The sequence below is a fragment of the Ambystoma mexicanum genome, chromosome 1p (assembly GCF_040938575.1).
Source record: "Ambystoma mexicanum isolate Mex_15411 chromosome 1p, UKY_AmexF1_1, whole genome shotgun sequence".
Classification (NCBI taxonomy): domain Eukaryota; kingdom Metazoa; phylum Chordata; class Amphibia; order Caudata; family Ambystomatidae; genus Ambystoma; species Ambystoma mexicanum.
Window position 1 is genome coordinate 1,508,330,790 of NC_090921.1, and position 24,365 is coordinate 1,508,355,154.

At 45.5% G+C, this 24,365-nt stretch overlaps 1 protein-coding gene across 1 annotated transcript in view; it reads right to left on the bottom strand.

Annotated features, from left to right (window-relative positions):
• ARHGAP30 (Rho GTPase activating protein 30) overlaps window positions 1-24,365 on the bottom strand; it is a 2,240,907-nt gene that overhangs the window by 1,362,521 nt on the left and 854,021 nt on the right. Inside the window, exon 5 of the mRNA XM_069607204.1 lies at window positions 20,319-20,426. Coding sequence (XP_069463305.1) covers window positions 20,319-20,426 — 108 coding nt within the window. The remainder of the gene's footprint in view (window positions 1-20,318; window positions 20,427-24,365) is intronic.

Consider the following 24,365-nt stretch of genomic DNA (forward strand, 5'->3'; position numbering starts at 1 on the left):
GTACAAGCCAGACCAATCAAGGCAGGCGGTCAAGACTAAGTCTCAGGAGGGGTGAGGGTGACTGAAAGACCTCAATGAGCACACAGAGCAAGGACACTTACAAATTACTCCCAGACAGGTGTATATATCAAAAATATAAACACATTTATTATAAGGCCTTTGTAACTCAACACACAGTAAAAGAATCACAGCAATCCTACTAAACCAACACAACACAATCAATACAAGATATATACAAGACCGTTGGGTCTAAAGGGTTAAAAGCACAAAATAAGTTCACAACGTAGAGGGGAAGGAAAATAGGCAGTGCAGGTAGTCTTTAGTCCCCTTCAACATCAAACACACACCTAACTAAGAGTCAGTCCGAACCCTAAGAAGAGAGGAGCCGTATGCTCAAAAGAACATGTAGTGCAGGTGCACACGGTTGTTCCAATGGGCAAAACGGGGTCTGTAGCAGCTCAGGAAGGTGGGTGAGGCGATGAAGAATAGATTCCCACTATTCGAGGAGGGCCTCAACTTGAAGGCAGAGGTGATTCCAAGGTTCGGGAATAGTTCGCTAGTTCGCACTACTAGTGGAAAGGAGAGGGACCCCCAGAGGCCACTCGTGCGTAATAATGGATGGAGGCGCTAGGGGCCACTGGTTAAGGTTAGGGTTACTCACCGGCACCAGGCGCACTCCGGACCAAACTTCGCCACTCAAGTCCACTTCGGTTGTGGGTTCTACTGCAGCAATATGACAGCTCTACGGCTTTCAGTTCCGAAGATACAGTGAGGATTCCCAAATGGGACAGTGGCGATTTCTCTGCTCCTAATGGATGGATCAGAGCAGTTTCACTGCAGCCGGCTTCAGGGGCAAGAGGGTCACAAATGCAGCGCACCTGCAAAGATCGTTGCCATGGCTGGGCAACACGGTAACCGCGTTTACTCTGGTCCTGACGCACTCATCTCACTTCAGACCTGGGAATGCCAAGTATTTGAAATTCGGTGTGAGGGCGCCGGGGACACAGAGCTAGCAATATACCAAGTTTCGAGGGCCTCCTCGAAACGATGGCAGAGACAGAGCAAAGGTACTGCGTAAACTGGTCAGCCCACTGGTTGGCCCAGGGACACTTCCAAGAAGGCTAACTTGCAGGTTTTGTTGAAGGTGCCAAGAGTAGTTGGTCCCACTATTCTAATGGGTCGAAGCGTCTTCGCAGACCTTCTAGGACGACCAGATTCAGAGGGGTCCCACTGGACGACAGTGGGCTCAGGGTGCCAAACCTTCCAGTGGTTCATCAGCGGTTCCTCGACTGAGCTTCTTACTTTCAGGATACTTGGATCCTATCCTTCGTTCAGTGAGAACTCCAGAGATCGACATGGTATGGGTGTTTTCAGCCTCCTCTTATCCAAAGTTCCCTTCCCGCCAAAACGGAGAGGACCCAATGGAAGATCTTCTCACAAACACACGCTCCATATGTGGACCAATCAGGGACCACAGTGGTCCCAGTCATTCACAGCACTCCAAACTCTCTGGCACCCAGGATGTGTATTGGGGTGTTAGGGAGAATTCTCTAGAATGGCTAATTTCCCTTACATACTGAGTCCCTCAGCAGCTTTGCTGGATTTCTAGGATTTATTTTTTTCACCTGGTAAGAGTGTGAGCCTTTTTTCCCACTCTTACATGTGTTTTTGGCTATGTGTTGTAAATGTTTGTGTTCAAAGACTGTGGAGCCTCACCTACTCCATAGGCATCATCTTGTTACTGTGTGTCACACAGCACCTTTAGTGCAGTGACACAGGGTTGTCTTTTTCAGACTTCTCACACTAAACTCCATTTTCTGGGACTGACTACTGTCTCCCAGAACATGTAAAGTTGCCATTGACTTTATTAGTCTTTTTAAATTCACAGACCCAGTACAAACAATCTTCCATAGAGTACTGGAAAGGGTTAATAGTTATCCCTTTTTGTCTGTTTCTCATGGAACATTATTTTGTTCCCCTTTCTTTAAGATTTGGCTGGTGGCAGTGGTATCTACCATTTTTTCCCTACCGCGGTCTATGAAAATAGACTTGGTACTGTTTTAGCCTAAATTAGTAGTCTCAAACTTTAATCCGCTGGACCCCATTTACTTTTATTTGGTTCCAGCTGGGTTTATTCGCCATTTCTTTTTGTAAAGGTCTTTCTCGTGTTTTACTCTGTGCGCCAAACCAGGTTTGGTTCCTTTGTTCGCCGTTCTTTGGCAGGCTTCTGCACAGAAGCCCTCCTTCGGCGCCTGAATGTCTGAGGGGGACAGGATGTGAGGTAGGGGTTTGAGACTCCCTGTCACACTCTGTATGATTGGCTTTGGTGACTGTCCCACCAGGACAGCCACCCTGCTGTGTGATTGAAAGTCAGGCTGTGTGAATGGGGGAAAACTGCATAAAAAGCAGGGCTCTGGGACTTGGAAGGCAGAGTTGCCACTGGATCGAGAGAACCGAAGAGAAGCTGAAAGAAGAGAACCACTACCACGACTGAACCTCCCGGTGAAGCCCTGCTGCGGGTCAGAATCTCCAAACTTCGATGACAGAGAAGATCTGCAAGGTATCTTCTTCCCTTGAGCGGGTGGGACCAACCAGTTCACCAAACACTAAGCAAGGCCTCCCTCCCCTGGTCGAATTTGCTGTGCACAGCTGCAGTGAACCGGATAGCCAGGAGGACCAGACCCTGTTTGGGTTTTAAGGAGCGCACCCTTTATTCGTTGCTTTGCTCTGCTGCTGGTTTCTTCCCTGGGCGGTGCAGGACCCTCCAGTCTTCCTTCTTCGTGTCAGTCGACAATCGCTTCAGGAACCGTGAGCCTGCAGGATCTGCTACAGCATTCTTCTAAGGTACTGTGCAAACCCGGTTGTTCGTTCCGCCCGACTGTGGTGAAAGTGTTTTAAATCTTTTGCCAATCCATGGGCTTGTCTTTCTCTACTCTTTTAAATAACTATTCGTCTGACCAACTTCGTTTCGAACTCTTGGCAAAGACGTAACCGCAAACTACTCTGAACTGTGTGATCCTCTGCAAAGACTCTGAAGCATTAACACTGGCCCAGGCCTATTGATTTGAATCTTCATTGTAGCAAGCCTTTTCTAGATTGCCCTGCCTACTTACTTGTTGGTGCTGCATAATTTTGTATAACCTTGTCTTGCCCTCCCTTTTTAATTGCTGGGGTGTCATTTTGCTCACACTTCATTTTGAGCTTAACTTGTCCAGAATTCATTTGGTGTTGTGTAGTATATTAAGATTGTGATTTTCTGCTGCTTTACTTTAGTGAACTGTTTTACAAATGATGTGTAAATAAATGTATATTCTTTTACTCAGAAACCTTGAGTCAGTGTTTGTTTGAACCATAGTAATTGCTGTCCTTTGTGTAACTTCTGATACTGCTCACTTTACTCTTGAGATAAGTCTGGCTGCTCAGCCATCATTACCACTTTACTGTGTAGTACAGGCTTGTACCAAAGGTGAATGTGTACTGTCACTTGTGGTCTTAATTGTGTGTGGTGCTCCCAAAGGGTACTGAATATGATTCTGCCTAACAGGGGGACAGACACCACAGCCCACATCCTGGAGGCAAACACACAAGGCATGCAGAAGCGAGCGAAAGCTTGGCATTTCGAGGTGTTAGGAAAGATTTCATGATTGTATGAATTTTTCCCTCCATGTGTCAACCCCCAAACATTTTGCTGCTGTTTTACACCCTGGTCTAGACTTTGTCAGAGAAGCGCAGCCTTCCGCCGCACTCCTCTGGGCTTTCGCTCAATTCTTAGGGGGAAACTGACATGCCCTTAAGACAGTCAGTACTGGGAGACTTTGTTTCCCTTAGTCCTTTCCTAATGTTGCAGCTTTTGTGCAACATGAAACAAGAGTGCACTGTAACTTACTTTACCATGCTCTTGGGTCTCTAGTCATTACAAAGGCCCTAGAAACTTTCGCTGGACTTATTATGAACTGTGCAAGTGTGTCACGGACAAGACTGGTGGCAGCTATCATTTCTCTTGTGTTTTGAACCCTTTTTTCGCCATGTTATCCACGCTTACCGCGTTTGGCACAAATGAGTGGCCTGGCTCCAAAATGGCCATGCCACGAGGTTCTTTGTCCTGTCCTTTGGCCATCTTGCCTCTTCACCTTCCCCAGGTCGAGCCGATCTGGGTCAGTCCTTATTTGGTCATGCACTTTCCCGCGAAACCCAAAGCTTTTGCAGGCTTCTGCATTCCTTGTGTGTATGCCTCCAGGATGTGGGCTGGGATGTCTGGTCCCAATACACATCCTGGGTGCCAGAGAGTCTGGAGTGTCCTGACTGCCTGGGACCACCGTGGTCCGTGATAGGTCTACGTATGGTGTGAGTGTTTGTGAGCAGATCTCCCATTGGGTCCTCTCTGTTTTGGCGCAAAGGTAACTTTGGATAAGAGGAGGCTGAAAACACCACTACCATGTTGATCTCCTGAGTTCACACCGAACGAGGGATAAGAAGCCAAGTATCCTGCAACAAGAAGCTGAATCGAGGAACCGCTGGTGACCCACTGAAGGTTTGGCACCCTGAACCGCTGTCGTCCTGCGAGACCCCAGTGCATCTGATCGTCCCAGAAGGTCTGCGAAGGCGCTTCGACCCATTGGAATAGTGGGATCAACTATTCCCGGCACCTTCATCAAACCCTGCAAGTAAGCCTCTTCGGAAGTGTCCCTGGGCCAACCAGTAGGCTGACCAGCTTATGCAGGACATTTTGCTCTGTCACCGCCGCCGTTTCGGGGAAGCCCTTGAAACTTGGTCTACTGCTTACTCTGCGTCCCCGGGACCCTCACACCGAATTTCGTACACTTGGCATTCCCAGGTCTGAAGTGAGATGAGTGCGACCGGACCAGAGTAAATACGGTTGCCGTGTTGCCCTGCTGTGGTAACAACCTGCGCACGTTCGCTGCATTTGGGACACCCTCGACCCTGCATCCTGCTACACGGAATCTACGCGGTATTGAGACGTCCTGATTATCACATCTGAACCTGCCAGCAACGTGAACTGAACTGGAGGAGTCTGGGTCTGCCTGCGTCGGGGACCGGTGAGTAGTCCAAACCCCAACAGGTGGCCCCTCACGCAGGAGCCCGTTTCTTTTCTACCACTGTTGCGAAATAGCGACTCTACCTCGCACTCTCACCCTGCCTCTGCCCACAAGTGGAGGCCTTGCTTGAGTACGTGGGGACTTGTTCTTCATCGCTTCACTCACCTTCCTGAACTGCCTGAGACCCTTGAATAGCCCCTATTTTGTCCATTGGCCCAAGCGCATGGAGGTACTTTTGAGCATAAGGCTCCTCTCTTTGTAGGGCTCGGACTTACTCCTAGTTAGGTGTATTTCTGATGTCGAACTGGGTCTAATGATTACTTGCACTGCCTGTTTTCCTCCCCATCTAGGTGGTCTACATATTACGTGCTCATAACTCCTTAGACCCCTTGGTCTTGTATATATATTGTATTGGTTGTGATGTGTTGGTTTACTTTAGTATTATTGTGATTCTTTGCTATGGTCGATGTTACAAAGGCCTTGTAATAAATGTGTCTATATTTTTAATATAACACCTGTCTGGAGTAATTTGTAAGTGTCCTTGCTTTGTGTGCTCATTGAGGTCTTTCAGTCACCCTCAACCCACTTGAGACTTAGTCTTGACCACCGCCATCGCTACCCTGATTGGTCTGGCTTGTCCAGACGTTACCCTGTTCCAAGAAACTAGGCTGGCCTTCTGAACCTCTGCCCCTCCAGGTCCGAGTTCAGAAATCCATCTTAACAGGCGGGAAACTGCATGACCAAATAAGGACTGACCCAGGTCGACTCGACCTGGGGAAGGCAAAGGGGCAAGATGGCCAAAGGACAGGACAAAGAACCCCGTGGCATGGCCATTTTGGAGCCAGGCCACCTATTTGTGCCAAACGTGGTTAACGTGGTTAGCATGGCAGGAAAGGGTTAAAAATAATGCGAAAAGATAGCTGCTCACAGCTCTGTCCATGACACATCTGCACATTTCATAAAAAGTCCATCAAGAGTGTCTAGGGTCTTTGTAATTGACTAGGAGACCCAAGTGCACTGTACTGTAAGGTACATTGTGCACTTGTTACATGTTGCAGAAAAGTTGCACCATTGGAAAAGGACTAAGGGAAACAAAGTCTCCCAGCAATGATTGTCTTAAGGGCATGTCAGTTTCCCCATAAAAAGTGAGCGAAAGCCCAGAGGAGTGCAGCAGAAGGCTGTGCTCCCCTGGCAAAGTCAGACTAAGGTGTATAAACAGCAGCAAAACGTTTGGGGGTGTACAACTGGAGGAAAAAAATTACATATAAAACGTAATCTTTCGTAACAGTGCTCCTGTCAACCCCCCCCTTGCAATGCCTGTGTTCTCCTTGTCACTCCCCCACCCTCTTGTTCCCCCCATGATGCTCTGTGTGCCCCCCCTTCAGGCCTCTCCTCCTGCCCCCTACCTCTTACCTGTGCAGGAGTCTGTCCTGATACACCACCTTTTGTGCCCAATGCCTGGATTGATCCTTTGACTTCATTGACTCATGCCCTTTCTCCACTCATGCTGTTTCTGTACTCATGGTTTGACCTGTATCATGTTGTTCCCATCTTGTTTCCTGGCTTGCACTGATGTTCATTATGAATTACCACGGACCTCTGCATTTGTATACTCCCCCTCTTGCTTCTCCACTCCACTCCCCTCACATCTTACTCGTTTTCTTTACTCCTCCCCCTTTACTCCTTTTCCTATCTCCTCCCCTCTTCCCTTGCTGTCTTCTATGCACTTACTCTATCAGAATTGTCCCTGACCTAGTATGATAGCAACCTTGTTTGTCTTCTCCCCCCTAATTATTCCTTTTCCTTCCCACTTTCCCCCTCCCTTCCTTATCTATGTCACACCGCTTGCACTATCTGAAATGCTGCTAGGCCGAGTATGATAGTTATTTCACATTCTTATTGTGCATGGCCTGTAAGATTGTCTTGTATTTTCCCTTGTTCCCTCCCTTGCCTGAAGCTCTTTTACAACACATTGTGTGTAGGCGCTATATAAATAAACCATCACATCATATCCAGATACTGGTCACTGAAATGCAGCGTGGCATTATTCCATGGTATTACTAAATAGTCCCGCAGAGTCCTTGGCGTACATATCTGTGTGTTCCTTTCCCTTCAGCCTGTCTTTGTTGTGGCTGGAAGGGGTTAACTTGAGGTGGAGGAGGTGGAGCCTTTCCATTCATAGACTCTTCCAGTTGAGGAGTAGGGTGGCCAAATCTTTGATAGTATTTTGCAGGACACTTGCCCACAAGGTGGCAATGACGTCACAACTTCATTCACGTTTGGCCCGCCCCTTTTTGAATTTGCATTTTTTTAATGGCTCCTTTAGATCCTGCAGGTCAAGCTGTAACGCTCTGACACCCGGCTTAATTGAAATGCAAATGGTTTGTACTTTGGAGGTGATGGTCACTTTTTTTAACTGCAAATATGACCATCACGACCCAGGAAGAAACCATTAGCATTTGAATGAAGCCACGTGTCGAGCGTTACAGCTCAACCTGCAGGCTCTAAAGGAGCTAGGGCTGCAGAGCCGCCCGGGGAAAGAAAGCAGCAGGCAGCAGCCCTGTGCTGTTTAAATGCCCACTTCAATTCGCAGAGTGGCTATGATGGATGCAGGTTGTCCTGACGGAAGTCAGGACAACCTGCGTCTTGCACAGCCACTCTGCAAACGGCAGGACAGAGTCCCTAATTGCGGGACAATCCCGCGAAAAGCGGGACAGTTGGCCACCCTAGGCGGAGCGCGTGGAGTCCTGCAGAGTCCTTCACGCTCCAGTGTGAGGAGGTGTAAATACACAGAGACCTTGGCCAGGAAAGTGCCTATTCAGCAGTTAGCAGTGGAGATCAGGTCGAGCTGCGGCTACGGCTACAGCTGTGGAACAACTAAGGACAACTAAGGAAATCAAGGAATTGAGCCCAAGCGAGCAAATTGTGTGGGAATCATTTCCGTTTACGTAATAACTGTTTGCTTGTGAGCTGTAGAGGGCGGGGGCAGAGAGTCAGACTCTGGCAGCTCCTCAAGCTGCCCGGCGTTCCCCGCCCTCTACAGTATTCGTGCATAACGTGGAAAGTGATCAAGTTGTGCTGGGAGTCTGCATGCTGCAAGTGTGTTTGCATACATTGCATACATCGGTCACTGTCTTCTAGGGCCTTTGCACCAGCTGTTTGGCGATAGCACTTGCACCAAAGGATATCCTCTCCCCCTTACCCCTCGTCCTCCTCTATCTGCCCCTGGAGGTTCCTTTATTGCCAGCTCACTGTGACTGTAAGTCAATGTACAACTAACTTCAAAGATGTTCCGATTTGTGATTTAATCTGGCTACCTCGGTTGTGCGGTATCCCGTGGCTTTACTAGTATACTGGTTGCAGTCACATTTTTATCCCTCCCCTGGACTATTTTTATACATTTGCACATTGCACATTGTATGTTTTGTATTGGATTTATTTTTGATATTGAATGGTAGTCTTTCCCAGATTTTATTGTTTTATTGTTAAACATATTATTGTTAAACATTTTACTGTTTTGTAATCTTCATGCACTTATGATACTCAACGTTTTACTGGCTTGTATCTGTTTGTACCTGTGCCCAGAAACATTGTTTATGATTGTTTATACAAATTTTACAAACTGTTAATTATGGGGAAAAGCAAAGCTGGGGATGAGGGAAGAATGGGGGTTTGAGTTTGGGCGGCAAAGGGAGTGAAGAAACCCAAACATTTTAAAACGGCAAAATTGGGAAGACCCCCTCCAAAATCTACACATAATCCCTCCCAGAGATCCCTGGATTCTTATATGGATGCAATGGCCAGTAAGATAGTGAGCTGCCTGAACGTCGCTGAGCAAGCATCCAGAAAGGTAGCACCCTTGATAGAGGGGCACCTTAGCCCAATCAGTGGTGGGAGTAGCAGTAATAATGGTCAAGGGGCTAATGGAGTAGGCTCTTTGGCAGTCCCAACGGCCCGTGAGAAGCTGCCCGAGGGAGGGTCCACAGGAGGATGGGGGTAGTCCCAGAATCAGACCCGGAACTGAATACGTTAGGTGATTTACAGTCCGGCAGTGCAACGACTGAGGATCATGCCAGCTTGGATCTGGACTCTTCACTTGCGGGTGAGGACGACAAGGTCTGGCTAGAATCCCTGTTAGACAAAAAACTGAAGCCTCTCCAGTTGGTTCTGCAATCCCTACAGACACTGAAGGCGGGGGTTCTGAGCACATTAGCAATAATGGATGATTCAATAAGAGCTCTTTCATCTAAGGTGCTAGATCTGGCTAAAGTAGAAGAGGTTGGGGGTGTTCTGCTCTATGCTTTGTGTGTATCATTGAAGGGAGGACACCCTTCAAGTTGTGATTTCGCTAAGTTAGGGAGCAGTCGGGTATTGCCTGTCGAAGAAGGGGCTGTCTCTGAAACATCAGGGAATGGGGCTATTTGCAACCCAGGGAGGGGTAGAGATATTGAGCAAATGGTGGGGTCAGTAGCGTGGGAGAATGTTCCACCACAGGGGTTGGGGTATCAAACCATCTTAAATCTGCCCCCAGAAGCAGTGGGGATTATTACAGGTCTGGCAGGGCTCACCAAGGGCAGCTTTGAATCAACCATTGCCCTCATTAACAAAGCGACGCATTGGATCAATACAAATTTGATGGGGCCTTAGGTAGACCCCGCCATTATTCGTACGGCTAGAAGTGTTGGTTGGGTAGGCACTAAGCCAAACAATGTGGACAGAGACTGTGTAGTGGTGACCTACTCGGAAGCAACAGTGGCTGGATATCTTCTTAGCTCTAACCTTGCACAATGCCTTAAACTGAATGGTAGCAGACTCTTTAGCAAACATCTCATTCGGGATTGCTTTTATGTGAGGGCGGTTGGTCAGGAAGTCCCGGGAGAGACGCAGGGTAGAAGGGATGTAGGGGGCAGAGTGAGGGGAATGGACAAGTTTCTTGGTATCCATTATTCACACACAGTAATGGGGGAGGTTGGAGCTCAATCCCTGCGAGGAGAGGGCCCAACTATATTAGGGAAAGAGCCCCTACTGGTGTTCCAGATCTGGCCAATCGTTATGAGGTCCTCACTTCGTGTGAAGACCTTGATTGACAGTCGGATATCTCAGTAAGCAGGTCCGCTCCAGAGGTAAGGGCAGGGGTGCAGGGGGTAGCTCCTATTTTAGCAAGTAACTCCCCAGCTAGTATACCCTCAGAGTTCAGTCTGCTTTCATGGAATATAGCAGGGTCAAGGGGGAACATTGAAAGTAGAGCCATTGCTGAGTTCCTTCAAGCAAATGAAGTGATCCTCTTACAGGAAACATGGGCGATGGAGACCCCGAAACTGGATGGCTGGGATCCCTGCTAAGAAAAAATTGAGGGGACGATGCTATGGGGGCCTGACTATTTTGATCAAGACTTCTCTCGAATGCAGGATCATGGTGATTGATACCTGCATGGACTTCCTCCAGGCGGTCTGTCTCTCAACTGCGAAGGGAGAATCGATTTGTGTTATTCATTTTTATAATAACCCTCATAAAGCAGAGGTAGATAGACTAGCCAGGGTTTATTGAGGACCTGCTGTCTTCGGGGAGGAGCAGGAAAGAATTGTATATCTGGGGAGGGGAATTTAACCTTAAAATGGGAATGGGCATGGCTAAAGACCTATTAGACCCTTTAGAGTATTTGTCTGTGAATATCCCAGCACCAATTTTGAGGGATGGAAGGGTTTGCACAAAGGGACTACAAATGTGTTCCTGGCTGACCGAATGGGGGCTACGTACTTTTAATGGTTGCTTGGCTCCAGATATTCCAGCCCTTGTGACTTTCAATAACCATTTGGGCTCTTCGACAATTAAGTGAACATCACACACTTAAAGGAGTTCACATTTTAATCTCAAAACATACCAGGGGTTACCTTTTTTGTGGGTCCTGCTTGTGGCACTTGAAAGACCCCTTAACTTCCGCCCACCACCTCCATATCTCCTCCAGATCCACTGGGCCCTGCTGCAGGGCAGTGAATGGGAATGAAGAGGGAATACAGGCGTGATAGTGAGGGAGAAAAATACAGAAGAGGCGGTAACATGAACACTGATGGGACAGGAGATTTCTATGCTAGAAAAGGGATTTTCGTCCGTCCCAATGAAACATCCCACTAAAATGGAGGTTGAAATTGAACTGAGGAGTTTATTTCGTAAAATCCGGCTTAGAGATTTCTTTGGGGCAAATGAGAAAGAGAGGAGATTGAGAGTGACACACAAACTCCTTTCAAATGTAAATCCTCATTCACTCCCACACTCAACATGGTTTCTGAGGAAAAAGCAATTTTTGAGGGAGCAGTACTAAGGGATTTCAACTCTATGTATGATTCCCTTCAAGGCTCTCACCACGGGCCCAGTTACAACTTTTCGAAAAGGAATGGGAATGCCTTAGAAAATTGAAGAAAGACCAGTCTATCATAATTAAACAATCTGATAAGGGGGGAGGTGTCATTGTTCTTGATGCAGATAAATATGATCAAGAAATTATGAGACAACTTGATAATCCTATTTTCTATCGTAAACTGCAGGTTGACCCCACTGACAGCATAAGTAAGGAAATGGACCAAATCACCACATTTGCCCCGAGAGGCGGGTTTCATTAATGAAAAAGAGTTACTATTTTTGACAGCTAAAGGGACTATGGTCCCTCATATGTATGTATTACCAAAAATACATAAGGAACTTCTTAATCCTCCAGGCCGACCCATCATGTCACTATGCAGCTCTATCCTCGAACCGATAGACCAATTTCTTGACTATTTTCTTAAACCCATGGCGGAAAATACAGATACATATTTGTCCGACACTACTTGTTAGGGAGAATTTTCTGTAAAGGCTAATTTCCCAAACCTAGTGAGTCCCCCAGCAGCTTTGCTGGATTTTTGGGGTTTATTTTTTTCTCCTGCTAAGAGTGAGACTCTTTTTCTCCCACTCTTAGGCATGATTTGAGAATGTCCTTTGACTGTGTAATGTGTTTTATGGGCTATGGGGTCTTTTACTCCATAGGGCTTCATGTGTTTTTGGTAAGTGTGTTACACAGCACCCTCAGTGCAGTAACACAGGGGTGTCACAATGACCCCCAAACATAGACTCCATACCCTGGGACTGACTACTGTCTCCCAGGGCATGTAAAGTCACCATTGGCTTTACTAGTCTTAAATTGTGAACAGAACCAGTACAAACCATCATGTTGTGGAAGTACTGGTAGGGGTAATTCGATTGCCCCTGGGTCTGTTTTACAAAGGGGCACTGTCCAGTCCCCCCTTGTCGAGTTTCTGGCTGGTGGCAGTGGATACCACGCAAAATATTCCACCGGAATATTTCCTATAGGATTTTCCCATTCATTTTAAATGCACCACTTTTTGGTGCAATGTTAAAGATACCGCTGGGTTATTTATTTAATATTTATTCCCCGGTGGGGTCTTTTTGCAGGGGCTCGGTTTTAAAATGGCGTTTGTGTTCGCCTCTGTAACTCTAACCCAAGTTGAGCCCTTTGTTCCACTTTTTGGCGGGCTCCTCCACAGAAGCCCTCCAAATGGTGCCACTCTGTCTGGGGTCAACAGGATGTGTGGGAGGGGGATTAGGCACCCTGGACTGAGTTGCCTTAGCAACTCAAGTCGCACTCTTGTGTGATTGGCCCAGTGGTGAGCCGCCCGGCTCACCACTTAGCATGTTTGAGTGACAGCTAGGCTGATGAATGGGGGTTTTGCTGCATAAAAGCAGGGCTTTGGGGACTGGAACTTCAGAAGTCGCCACAGGACCTAAAGAATCCGAAAAGGGGAGAAGCTGAGCCATCTACAACGACGACACCACCAGTGGAGCCCTGCTGTACGAAACTCACCACTTTCCCGACGACACAGGAGATCTTCTTCCAGGAGAGTCTTCTTCCCTTTGAGCTGGTGGGACCAACCAGTTTGCCTTTTTTGCCTTCCTGGATCGTCTCGTGGTCGATCGCTCGTGCCAAGCAGCCCGGCAGCCGGATAGCCACGCTTCACCACTACCCCGAATAAAAGGGTAGTACCTTTTAACCAGGAAACTCTGCGGCTGGGTTCTTCCCTGGCAGTGCAACGACCTCCAGCTTTCCTCCACGTCGAGATCCTCTCTTCCCCTGGACGAAGCTCTGACTTGCATCCGCTGCCAGGAACAACTGCCCCGCTGGAGCTTTCTCACCATTTCAGGTACTGCGTCCTGCCTGGTTTCCCTTGCAACAGACTGTCCAAGGTGTCCAGTAAATCCTTGACTCTTTATCCTGGGGTGGCCTCGGACCTGTTAACATTACCTTTCTGACTTGATCCAACCTCTTTTGACTTTGCTGCAAAGACTTTGAGTGCATTTCCACTGTGTGATCTTGGGCACATTCCGCCTTGCTCTCTCCAAGAGTGGGCGTGGCCTATGAACTTTTTGTTCTACAGTAGACCTTGCCTTTCTTGACTTGCTGTGGTTTCTTAAAAGTGTTGGTACTGTGTGTTTTTCCTATTCTGCCTTATCTCTCCCTTTTTAAACAAACTATTGTAGTACCATCTACGGTTACGCGCTCACCTCTGTTTTGCTAAATAAGTGGTGTCTTCACCTAGACTTGTCGAATAATTAACTAGGGAGGTGTATATACTTATAGGCCCTCATTACGAGTTCGGCGGTAACCATGCCGCTATTGGTGGCATGGCTGCCGCCGAAATCGCGTTGGGGTCCGGGTCCTCGGAATGAGGACTTACCGGGCGATTCCGAGTTCGGAAGGCCCGATAATTCCTCCCTCCGAGGACCCGGACACGGTCCTTCACCATTCCCATTCAGCCCTTATAGGGCTGAATGGGAATGGGAGAGGGAGCAAACAACGGGCCATTACGAGATGGCCCGTTGTTTGCTCCCTCTTCCCCTCGCGGGACCCAGTAAGCACGCCTGGTTTTCCCAGGCGTGCTTACCGTGTCCCGCGAGGGGAACTCGTAATGCGGCGGTACGGAGTGAACGGCGCCGGCACCTTTTACGGCGCTGTTCACTCCGTACCGCCAGGGTCGTAATGAGGCCCATAGTGACTGTGTTTGAACTTGCTTGACATATTAGTGCCAGTGTATTTTTACAAGTGTGTTTTTAAATAAATAATTATATACTTTTATACCAAAGCTCTGGTCAGTGTTTGCTTGTGTTACTGTATTTTTAGCCCTATTGTGTATACTCTACATACTGCCTAACTCTTCTTGAGAGAAGTCTGACTGCTCAGCCACAGCTATCAGGTAAATCTGGGTGGTGCAGACTGCTACCAATTGGGTTTACTGCTAACTCCTGTAGTCTTAAACTTTTTTCACTGGTCCCTAAGGGAACTGCACAGGTTTCTGCCTAACACTACTGATGCCATCAAGCATCTCGAAGGGTTGCCAGTTAATTCAGATTCTGATATGCTTATCACACTGGACGTTGAATCCCTTTATTCTAATATACTTCAATTAGAGTCTCTGAACATTATGAACATTTTCCTTGATCACAGATCAGGCTTCCAACATATTCCGAGTGAGTTTTTGGTTGAACTATTGGAGATAGCTCTAACCAAGAATTATGTTCTCTTCAAAAATTCCTTTTATCAGCAGATCAAAGGCACGGCTATAGGGGCAACCTTTTCCCGAAATTATGCCACCTTATATATTTGTGGCAATCTGAAAGAACTTTCATTCTGGATGATTCCAACCCCTTTCGTTTGTCCATCAGGCTTTACAAGCGCTATTTTGACGATATTGTAATTATATAGGACACAACTCAAGGTGATTATACATCATTTCTCCCTTGGATTAATACATTGAACACCAATCTCAAATTTACAATGTCAAGTAGCAATTTAGCGTTACCATTTCTGGACCCAATCATAAGGATAGATGAGGACCATATCATCGTAGATCTGCTCTGCAAGGAGACAGACAGGAACACCATCCTCCGTTTCGATAGTTTTCACTCTCAGGCATTACGTGAAAGCATTCCCTATGGGCAATTTTTAAGAGTGAGACGCAATTGCTCTAAGCTGGAAGATTACTCATCCCAAGCAGATATCATTTCTGACAGACTTCAGGCTAGAGGCTATCCTTCTTATTTTAGTAAGACAATCTCGCAAAAGGGCTAAAAATCAACATCGAGACATCTTACTGACCAAGAATAAAAAGGTCAATATTACCAACAAACGTATTGTGTGTGCAACCACCTTCAACACGCAACACAACGAGATCAAAAAGATTACTCATAGATACTGGCATCTTTTGCAATTGAATAATCCGGATCTTGAATTCCCCCTTTTTGCTTTTAACAAAGGCAAAAACCTCAAGAACTGGCTCTCACGAGCAGACAGGTCTAGTGCCATTATTAAACAGCCTATCATTCAAGCGCTCTGGGGATTTAAGCCCATGTCTGGCCATTTCCCCTGTGGTTTTTGTAGCCAGTGCAGGTCGACGACCGCCTTTACCTCAGTTATGATGAATGGAAAATCATGGTATTTGAAAGAACCATACCATATGTAATTCTTCCAATGTCATCTGTTATTATGTGCCCTTGCCTTAAAACATATATCGGCAAAACATGGAGACCTGTAAAAATAAGAATATCAGAACATAAGTCCAAAATTCGGACCAAAATTCTGGTGGGCCCTCGAACGGGTGACCGGTATGGATCCATTGGGCCTCATTCTGAGTTTGGAGGTAATCATGGCACTATTAGTGCCATGACTACCTCCAATACCGGTACCAAGTCCACCCTCGTTCAGTGGGGACTTACCAGTCTATTCCGACCTTTGCGGGACCGGTAAATCCCCATTGAAAAAGCCATTCCCCATTCCCATTGGAGCCCCCATAGGGCTCAGTGGGAAGGCGCTAATAACGGTACCGCAATTTGCGCTACCGTTATTAGCTCTAAAGTCCCTTAACGAGTCGCGTCCATAACGCCTGGTAAAACCAGGCGTTAAGGAAGGGACCCGCTAAGGGAACTCGGAATAGGGCCAAAGGGATTACCGGCACCGGTGTCCTTACCGGTGCCCGGTATCCCTTTGCGCCAAACTCATAATGAGGCCCATTGAATACAGCAGCAAATTTGTCTTAATGCGAACAATGGTGAATGTACAATACCCTCAGCTACCAGACGAGTCTCAACCATCAAGAAGAATGGCTCCATTGTGTACCATAGAATTACTGTATATCATTTTATCTAGATTTATTATGTCTTCATTGGTATTTTACATTCACTGCAATATACATTTATTGCATATTACGACGCAACACATCTAGTTTGTTACTACAATTTTTTTATTTTTCTTATTTGACATTCGATTAAGTTAAAGGCCCCTTCATAATGCCTCCACAGCTTCTACTTTAGCGGGCGCACGTAGTCAGGTTTCTAATTATAGGCATGATATTCGATGGTTCACTTCACTGCAGGTCAATAATTTTTTTGTTCAGTTAACATTGGAGTTCTTGGACTCAGGTCCCTGAGTCCTGTCTCTATGCCTAACATCCGAACGTTGAAGTACTCTATATGGAATCATAGGTCTTTTAGATACTTTTTGAATGATCCGTGCTTAGGTCGTTGTTTGTGACCAGGCTCCTTGGACTCACTTGTTGCCTTGTGGACTTCGTACACTCTACTATCTAGGTAAGATAACACGCTGATATGACTCAACTTTACACGTGTGGTTGGGTCTCTCAGACACACATTCACTGTATCTCGGCAGCGCTGCCGTCAGCATGCCGAATATATGTAATCTTGAGACGATTTCATGGGCTTTCACCACCACCCACTTTTTTCCGATTTTAAGGTGTCGGATTTGCTTGGTTTCATGATTCAAGCAGACATATGGCTTTCGACAGATTGCATTTCGACAGATTGCATTTCTTCGATGCTGGCTGTCAAAAAGACGTATATATTGTGTTTTCGCATTAGCAATGTCGGCTCCTTATGTTAGCTACCAAGCATAAACTTTCGATTGTGCCAGTACACTCGAATCACGATCGCGCACCTATGTTCTATGTTTGTGTTTCTTAATTACATGCTCTCAGGAGAGAGTTGGGGCTGGTGTCCTTAGCGTCAATGGTAGATCAAAGTGCCATGCGTTTATATAGAAGAATTATCATGGCAGACACCAGCCCATCTTCAACATCATACGTGACGAAACAGAAACAGGCAAATGCAAGGCCCTCAAAAATTGGGTAAAAGCCAGAAAGGACGACCTGGCGAAAATTGAATGCAGTGACCAAGAGTTGAAAGAAAATCCCGATCGAATTAAAAGGAAAACTGAAGACTTGGACTGGATTCTGACAACAGAGAAAGCAGTAGGGAACAAACTTCTAAATCACCTGCCTCCAACATTTAATAAGGTGAAAAATCCACTGAAATACTGTGCCAAGTTTCCAGTTAAGAAGCTGAGAAATTCGATCATGAGAGCAAGGTTAAACCTGCTGCCAACTAGAGAAATCATATCAATCAGAGGACCTGGGGACGAGAAGCGATGTCGATTATGTAAAAAGGAATTATCCATCGAGACTTTGAAGCACCTTGTGATGGAATGCCCAAACATGAATGAAAATAGAAACACATACCTCCCCTCGCTGGCCGAAAACCTGTGGATATTTCAAACAGACGAGTTATGGAATAGATTAATTTCTGGCGAGAACACCAGATGGACTCAAGCCTTGGCCAAACTGATCGAACTAGCGTTTGACCAGATAAACCAAGTACGGCCCAATGGTCGACCTGTACGAGAGCAGGAAGCAGCTTAAAGAAAAGCTTCATAGTGTTCGGCCAAGGAACTAGCCCTCCGGATAGTTAGGTGGCCTGGCCAGTGCTTAGGGGAGGCGTGTGCCCGTCTCATTCAGAATTGCATCTGTAGATATGGAAGGTTTTGACAAAACTTAGTTGTTACTGAGTAAAGTTCAAATAAAAAAAAAGAAAAAAAAATAATTACATGCTATAGGCGTCATGGCCCCCAAGTCTGCTTGAGCAACCATGATATTGTCGTACAATTAAAGCTTGGGACACTATGATTGGCCCCTTATGAGCCAGCATGTTCAAGGATTCTAGACAAAATACTCTTCTCAAAATATTATTTTCTTTAATAGGCTTACCATCATGCCTGTTTACCTAACGGATGTTTGACTTCGGCATTTACACACCGCATTGTCACCAGAATTTCGTTGGGACCCACATTCAGATCGGATGTACCCTTTACTTAATTAATGGAGGTATGTAGAGTCTTTTATTGGTTTCTCACTTCGTGTCTTTGTCCTTTAGGCTTTCAGCCAAATTGGGGGCATTAGGGATACTTCTAATGCCAGTCCCTATGTTATGTCTCTGCAGATTAATCTCCTCAGGATCTCCCCTATTCCCACGACGGTTGGATTGAACACTTTTTCTTCAAACCTCCTGTGGATGTTACAAGGTTACTTGATTTGCATCTGTTACTTTGAATGAGACGCCCAGTTTATTTGAATTACAATTACTTTTCAAACTCTATTCTGCAACCTGGGGCTGCTAGGCTCGGGCAGGTTTTTTAACATATTTTTGTCTTTTGTGTCTTTTGAATGTTTTAGTGAACAAATGGATTGAAAAACGATCTGAGATTAAGATTACCTCATCACCAATGAGAAATGAACAAATTATGACGCTAATCAAGTTTTGTATATGTCTTTGTACATCAATTGTCTAAAAACCAGCTTGTTGTGAGTATGTCCTGATGAAGACGAATGTCAACTCACTCCCCTCTTGTTTGATTGGCTTGGACTAGACATAAGTATTCGTCGAAACTACAGAACAACCGGATACCTTGGAACATGTTTAAAATATTACATTACAAGGTACCAGTAGTCGACATTTACCACTTTATGTTTTGTTCTTTGTAACACTGACACAAGCTAAATCTCCCCATAACTTCTTACCTGGCGGCCGCAGACAGGAGGGTGAGGATGTCCGCACTCACTGTCTACGCTGAAACCCCATTGCCGCCAAACACTGTCACTCAACATCGCGGCCTTGTCCTGCGAGGGCTTTGCCGCAGAGGGTCTCTACCTCGGTTCTTATAGGCACAGAAGCATATAAATTGAATACACTGTTAACAGAGGGCCACAAATAAACTGACTCGGAATTAAGATGTTAACAGTATTTTCTACAACCTGTGAGCTCTGCAGTATGAGGCATAAAACTGTGAATGCTAATTATTCTCCAGGTAGCTGCATTCAAGTGAATATGAAGAGTCCCCATGGAAAGCCTTAAATAGATTTGAAAAAATGGCTATAGGAGAATCTTTTATTAAGGACTGGGAGGATGGTGCTGTGTTGTGCTTTCTTCCTGCCTTGTCTTTAATGCATGGATGATGGGGCCATAGAGTTATGATTATAAAATGAAATGTGTGCGCTTTCTGCTGAGAATTGTATGTTTGACAGTCAGAGAGAGGCCGGGCGGGTGAGAAGATCTGCCAGTGGATGTCTTCCTTACCATACCTAAGTCTTGTGCCCTGTGATTGGTGGCTGAGCTATCCTGTCCTTTAACTGAATAAAGACGCTTTCCCTTTTACAAGGACAGAGCACAACATATAGTTTTTGAATCATTTGTTTGCATGAGGACAGAAGTATGAGGGTTTGTTTGTACCTGGCTACCTTGCGGCTGGCAATCATTTGATACTCTTTATATCCTTGTTAGTACTAGTTTGTGTATATTGTTCTTTATTAAAATGATTTGTGGTCAGCCAATACGTGTTTCGACATCTAAGGAACTTTATCAAGGCTAGTGTGGTGCAACGTGGCCAGTCGTGGGTGGTTAGGAATCCTGTTGAACTGTTGTGTGTCTCCCGGATGGGCTGTGATCTGGCTGTTAAGCCTGGAGTTGATCCTGGGTTTTGTTCCTGATGGAGGAGGTTGAGGGCATCGGCCAGTTATGCAAGATGAGTCATCCAGAGGTAAAAGAGTGTCATTGTGTGTGTGTTTGTGTGGGTTGGGTGCAGTTGAAGAGTGATGCAAAGGAATGGCAAATGAAACACCACCCACCCACATCATCCTTCTCTCCGAGCGTATGCAAGTGGTCTGATTGCCATGTGTGGCACATACAAAACATGAATGCAAACAAAAATAATAATTGAAACAATAGCTTGTTATGAGTATCTAGAAAACTCATGGATGCCCCACCTGCTCTTAGAGCTCTGCAAATAATACATAACGTAAAATAACTTCCATTGCATCTTTTTGGTTTCATTACTCTTGGCATACAATGAATCAGGTTGTACAGATGTTTTACCTGAGAAGATTAGGTGCCCAAACGATTGCTAGATTCCTTGCATGCATGTTGGTTTCAGAGCTAAAGGAAGCCATGTGGACTAAATGCTTCATTAAAAACTCTAAGGTTCTAGGACACAGAAAGAAAGAAAATCAGTAGTTAGCAACCCCATGGCCTTAAATATAGGTTTCATGAACTATTGACACATTCACAAATCAAAAATCAATAAGAAAGTTCAGGGGTAACCCATAGGACTATGCTGGGCTCATTATTCACCCCTGGCACAGCCTAAGACTGTCACACATCTGTTTCGATGCACAGTGGTCTCTCGGCACATTTTCAGGGGCCTGGTCTTTGACTTAATGTCTCTGAGATAGCGTGCTTTGTGTTGCACTGAGCTCACTAACTACTTTTGCGTTCCCATTTTCCAGAAAATATTTGCCTTTACATGTCATGGAATATAAATAAAAAAACATACAAGGGTGACCTCTGATGTGATGCACATTTGCAAAGATATCTGATGGGTCAACAGCCATCAAACATCATCAAAAAGCAGACCTCTATGAGTACTAACCAAAACAGTGTATATTGACACACAGGAATACAACATATAAATCCATAAAAGACCTAGGGCCTCATTAAATTAACATGCTAGTAATTCTGTTCGGCATACTCCAAGTTTGCCAGTGGGGTTGCCTGATTTACCTCCAGCCAAGAGCTGGTGAAAACTCAGCCACTGCACGCCAAAAAACAGCCTGTATCACCGGCACTGATGTTACTGGTGCCGGTAATACCGGCAGTCCCCACATGGTGTTCTGTGGACTCCATGGAATGGGGATTAACCTACCATTGCCAGCAGCTGTAATATGCTGGTACTTCTAGCATATCGGGCGCCGGTAACAGTAGGTCTGTTTGCCGGAATCCCGCTGGATTTACCGGTGAGATACCGGCAAACCCTTAATTAGGGCCATAGTTTTATTTAAGAACGTTATATTTCTAAAATCAACATGTAGAAAATTCAAACACATTTGTGAATTAATAAATAACAAACATACTGGCAATTTCCTTTCGTAGGTTTCCTAAACAACACAAATATACACAGCACTACATGTGTGCCCATCACAATGATTAAGTCAATAAAACACAATTACTGACAAAGACAAACATAAATGATCACACACAGTTTTGTAACCTCATTTAATTACAACCAGGGATTCTGAGCAATATCACAATCAACAAGGTGTACCACTTACATTCTGTATAGGCTGTCTTGATCAACCACACGGTGCAACAAACAAGTCTAGTGGCTTGCTGCATAGTGGGGAACCTGCTATTAATTAAACCCTATTCCGGCCTGCTTGGATATCTAAGACTAGACCAGAATTGAACCAGTTTGTGCTCAAACCGCAGAAAATGGCTCACATTTGTGATTTATGAGTTGGCAACATATTAAGGTTGGCCAATGGATTTCCTCCTTTAGGCCATTACTATGTGTTGAAAGGCGGTTAATCCACATGTGTTCCAATTTTAAAAGGAGGTTTGCCATAGAAAAGTTGTGCAGGTCAGATTTGAAGCTGTCAATCACTGACCACATCATTTCATTTTCTGTGTGATGAAATTCCCCAAAATGCTTAACTAGCGGACCTGATATGTTTAGCTAGGTATCTTCAATGTTCTGTGATCTGTTTTGGTTCTGCTCTGGTGGTCATTTCTATATACACCTTATTACAAGGGCAGCAAATTATATAGATAACATTTTTGGACTCACAGACATTTTTTTAAATTTTCCTGAAAATGTTTTATGGGAGAAAACTGTAATTCTTCTTATGAAAAGGCAAGCCACACAATTGCCACATGGATGATGTTCGACTACTTGAACTAGTTGTAAATTCCAACAAATTGTGATGGTATTTTCATAACACGCAGGTGAATATGTATAATGAACCAGTTTGTCTCCAATATTGTAGCCCCTCATCTATCCAATTCTTAATGTGGCAACCTGTTTGTACCAAATGCCACTATCTTTAATTTTGTTATCAGGTTGATATAGTGACAAACGGTGGTCACACAGACTATTGTGTTTTCAAATGTTTTCTTTTCTAGGTATTAATTGGGCATCTCTGTCTGGGAACTGAGCCTATTTAGCCGAGCGGTTCAACAGTTTATAGGGATAAGCCCTTGTTTGTAATCTATCAATGAGATTGTTAGCATGTGTGTTGTAATCAGCCATGTAAATCCAATTTCTCCTAAATCTTAGGCACTGTCTTGATCCTACCCGCATGCCACCCAGCACTGCTACATGTGCGCATTCAGAGATTCTGTGTATGGCATAATTGTGCCGTTAAAACCTACAAACTGCCTATTCATTCATTTACTTGTTTTAGCACTGCAATTTTGGACTAATCTAATGTCATGTTCCATTCTGGGTTTTGGGACAGCAGATGCATTCTGGTACATGTATGCTGTCCTAGAGGCAAAGTGCTGGAGGAGGCATACTAAGTATATTTGTTTGCAGCAAGCTACTAAGAGCTGGAGAGGCCTTGATTGCATTAATCTGTTCCAAACCACTGCAGGCTAGGCTGCTGAGAGCTAAAAAGACTTTAAGACACTTTAATTCTAATCCACTGCTGCAGGCTACTGAAGCAGGGGCTGGGCGTAATTGAACAAAGGTGCTAAGACTGCAATTCAGTTCCAGCCTGTTAGGCCGTTGGCTGGGAGGGTCTTTATAAACTCACTTTGAACAGAAGCAGTTCAATCAACTGCTTCCATTGAGAGTTTGTTCTGTGCTCCTGTGAACAGTTAATGAACCTGTCCTGAATACCCTGATTTTGGCTTTTGAATCCTGTTTTTTGCTGCTGCCTTGCATCACCCTTTTTCAGTCTGCTTTTGCAGTCCGCCTGTTTTTTTTACTTTTCCTTGATTTTCCAGCTTTTGACTTCTGAAACCCTGCCTGACTTTGCTGCTGTGTTACAACACCTGTCCAGTTTTGCTATTAAGGCCATCGAGTTCTGTTCTGATATCTCTGCTGCCTTTCTAACTTTCTGCAAACAACCTGTGTTCTGTAAGCATTTCTGCTTCATATACCTGTCCTGTTTCTGCCTAGCTTTTCTCACTTTTGCTCTACAATTCCACTCTCTTGATGTTTTCCTGATTGTTTGAGTGCCTGTTCTTAAGTACTCAGTTTCCTGAACCACTCGTGTTTGCTCTGTTGGCAGCAACCTACCTCGTCTGAGTCCTTTTCCTTGTGTGTCCTGATATTTCCTTGTGTGTGTTAAGACAGATTTCTGAACTCTGTCCTGGCGGCGCAGAGGTTCAGAAGGCCAACCTAATTACTTGGAACAGGGTAACCTCTGGACAAGCCAGACCAATCAGGGTAGCGATCGCGGCAGTCAAGACTAGGTCTTAAGAGGGGTGAGGGTGACTGAAAGCCCGCAATGAGCACACAAAGCAAGGACACTTACAAACTACTCCAAACAGGTGTTATATTAAAAATATATACACATTTATTCCAAGGCCTTTGCAATAATGACCGTAGCGAGAAATCACAATAAAACTCTAGTAAACCAACACATACCAAACCAATACAATTTATATACAAATACAAACAAGTCTAAAGCGTTAGATGCACGAAATGTGTAGTCCACCTAGAAGGGGAGGAAAACAGGCAGTGCGAAATAAGGATTAGACCCAGCCCACCTTCAGAGGCACCTAACTAAAAGGAAGTCCAAGCCCTACGAAGAGTGGAGCCTTGTGCTCAAAAGTACCTGCACACGCTGTTGCCAACAGGCAAAAAGGGGAGTCTCTTCGAGGGAATCAGGCAGTTCAGTTTGGTGCAGGAATGAAGAAGAACAGAGTTCCGCGACTCAAGCGCAGCCTCCACTGTGGGCAGAAGCAGAGCGCGAGTACGGAAAGGCGTGCTGTTTTGACACAGCGGGGAAAAGCTATGGGCTCCTGCAGGAGGGCGACCAGTTCCTAGCTATGCTACTCACCGGTCCCCGATGCAAGCAGACCTAGGCTTCTCCGCGTCAGTTTCAGTGCTGGCAGGTTCAGGAGAGCAGGGGACGTCTC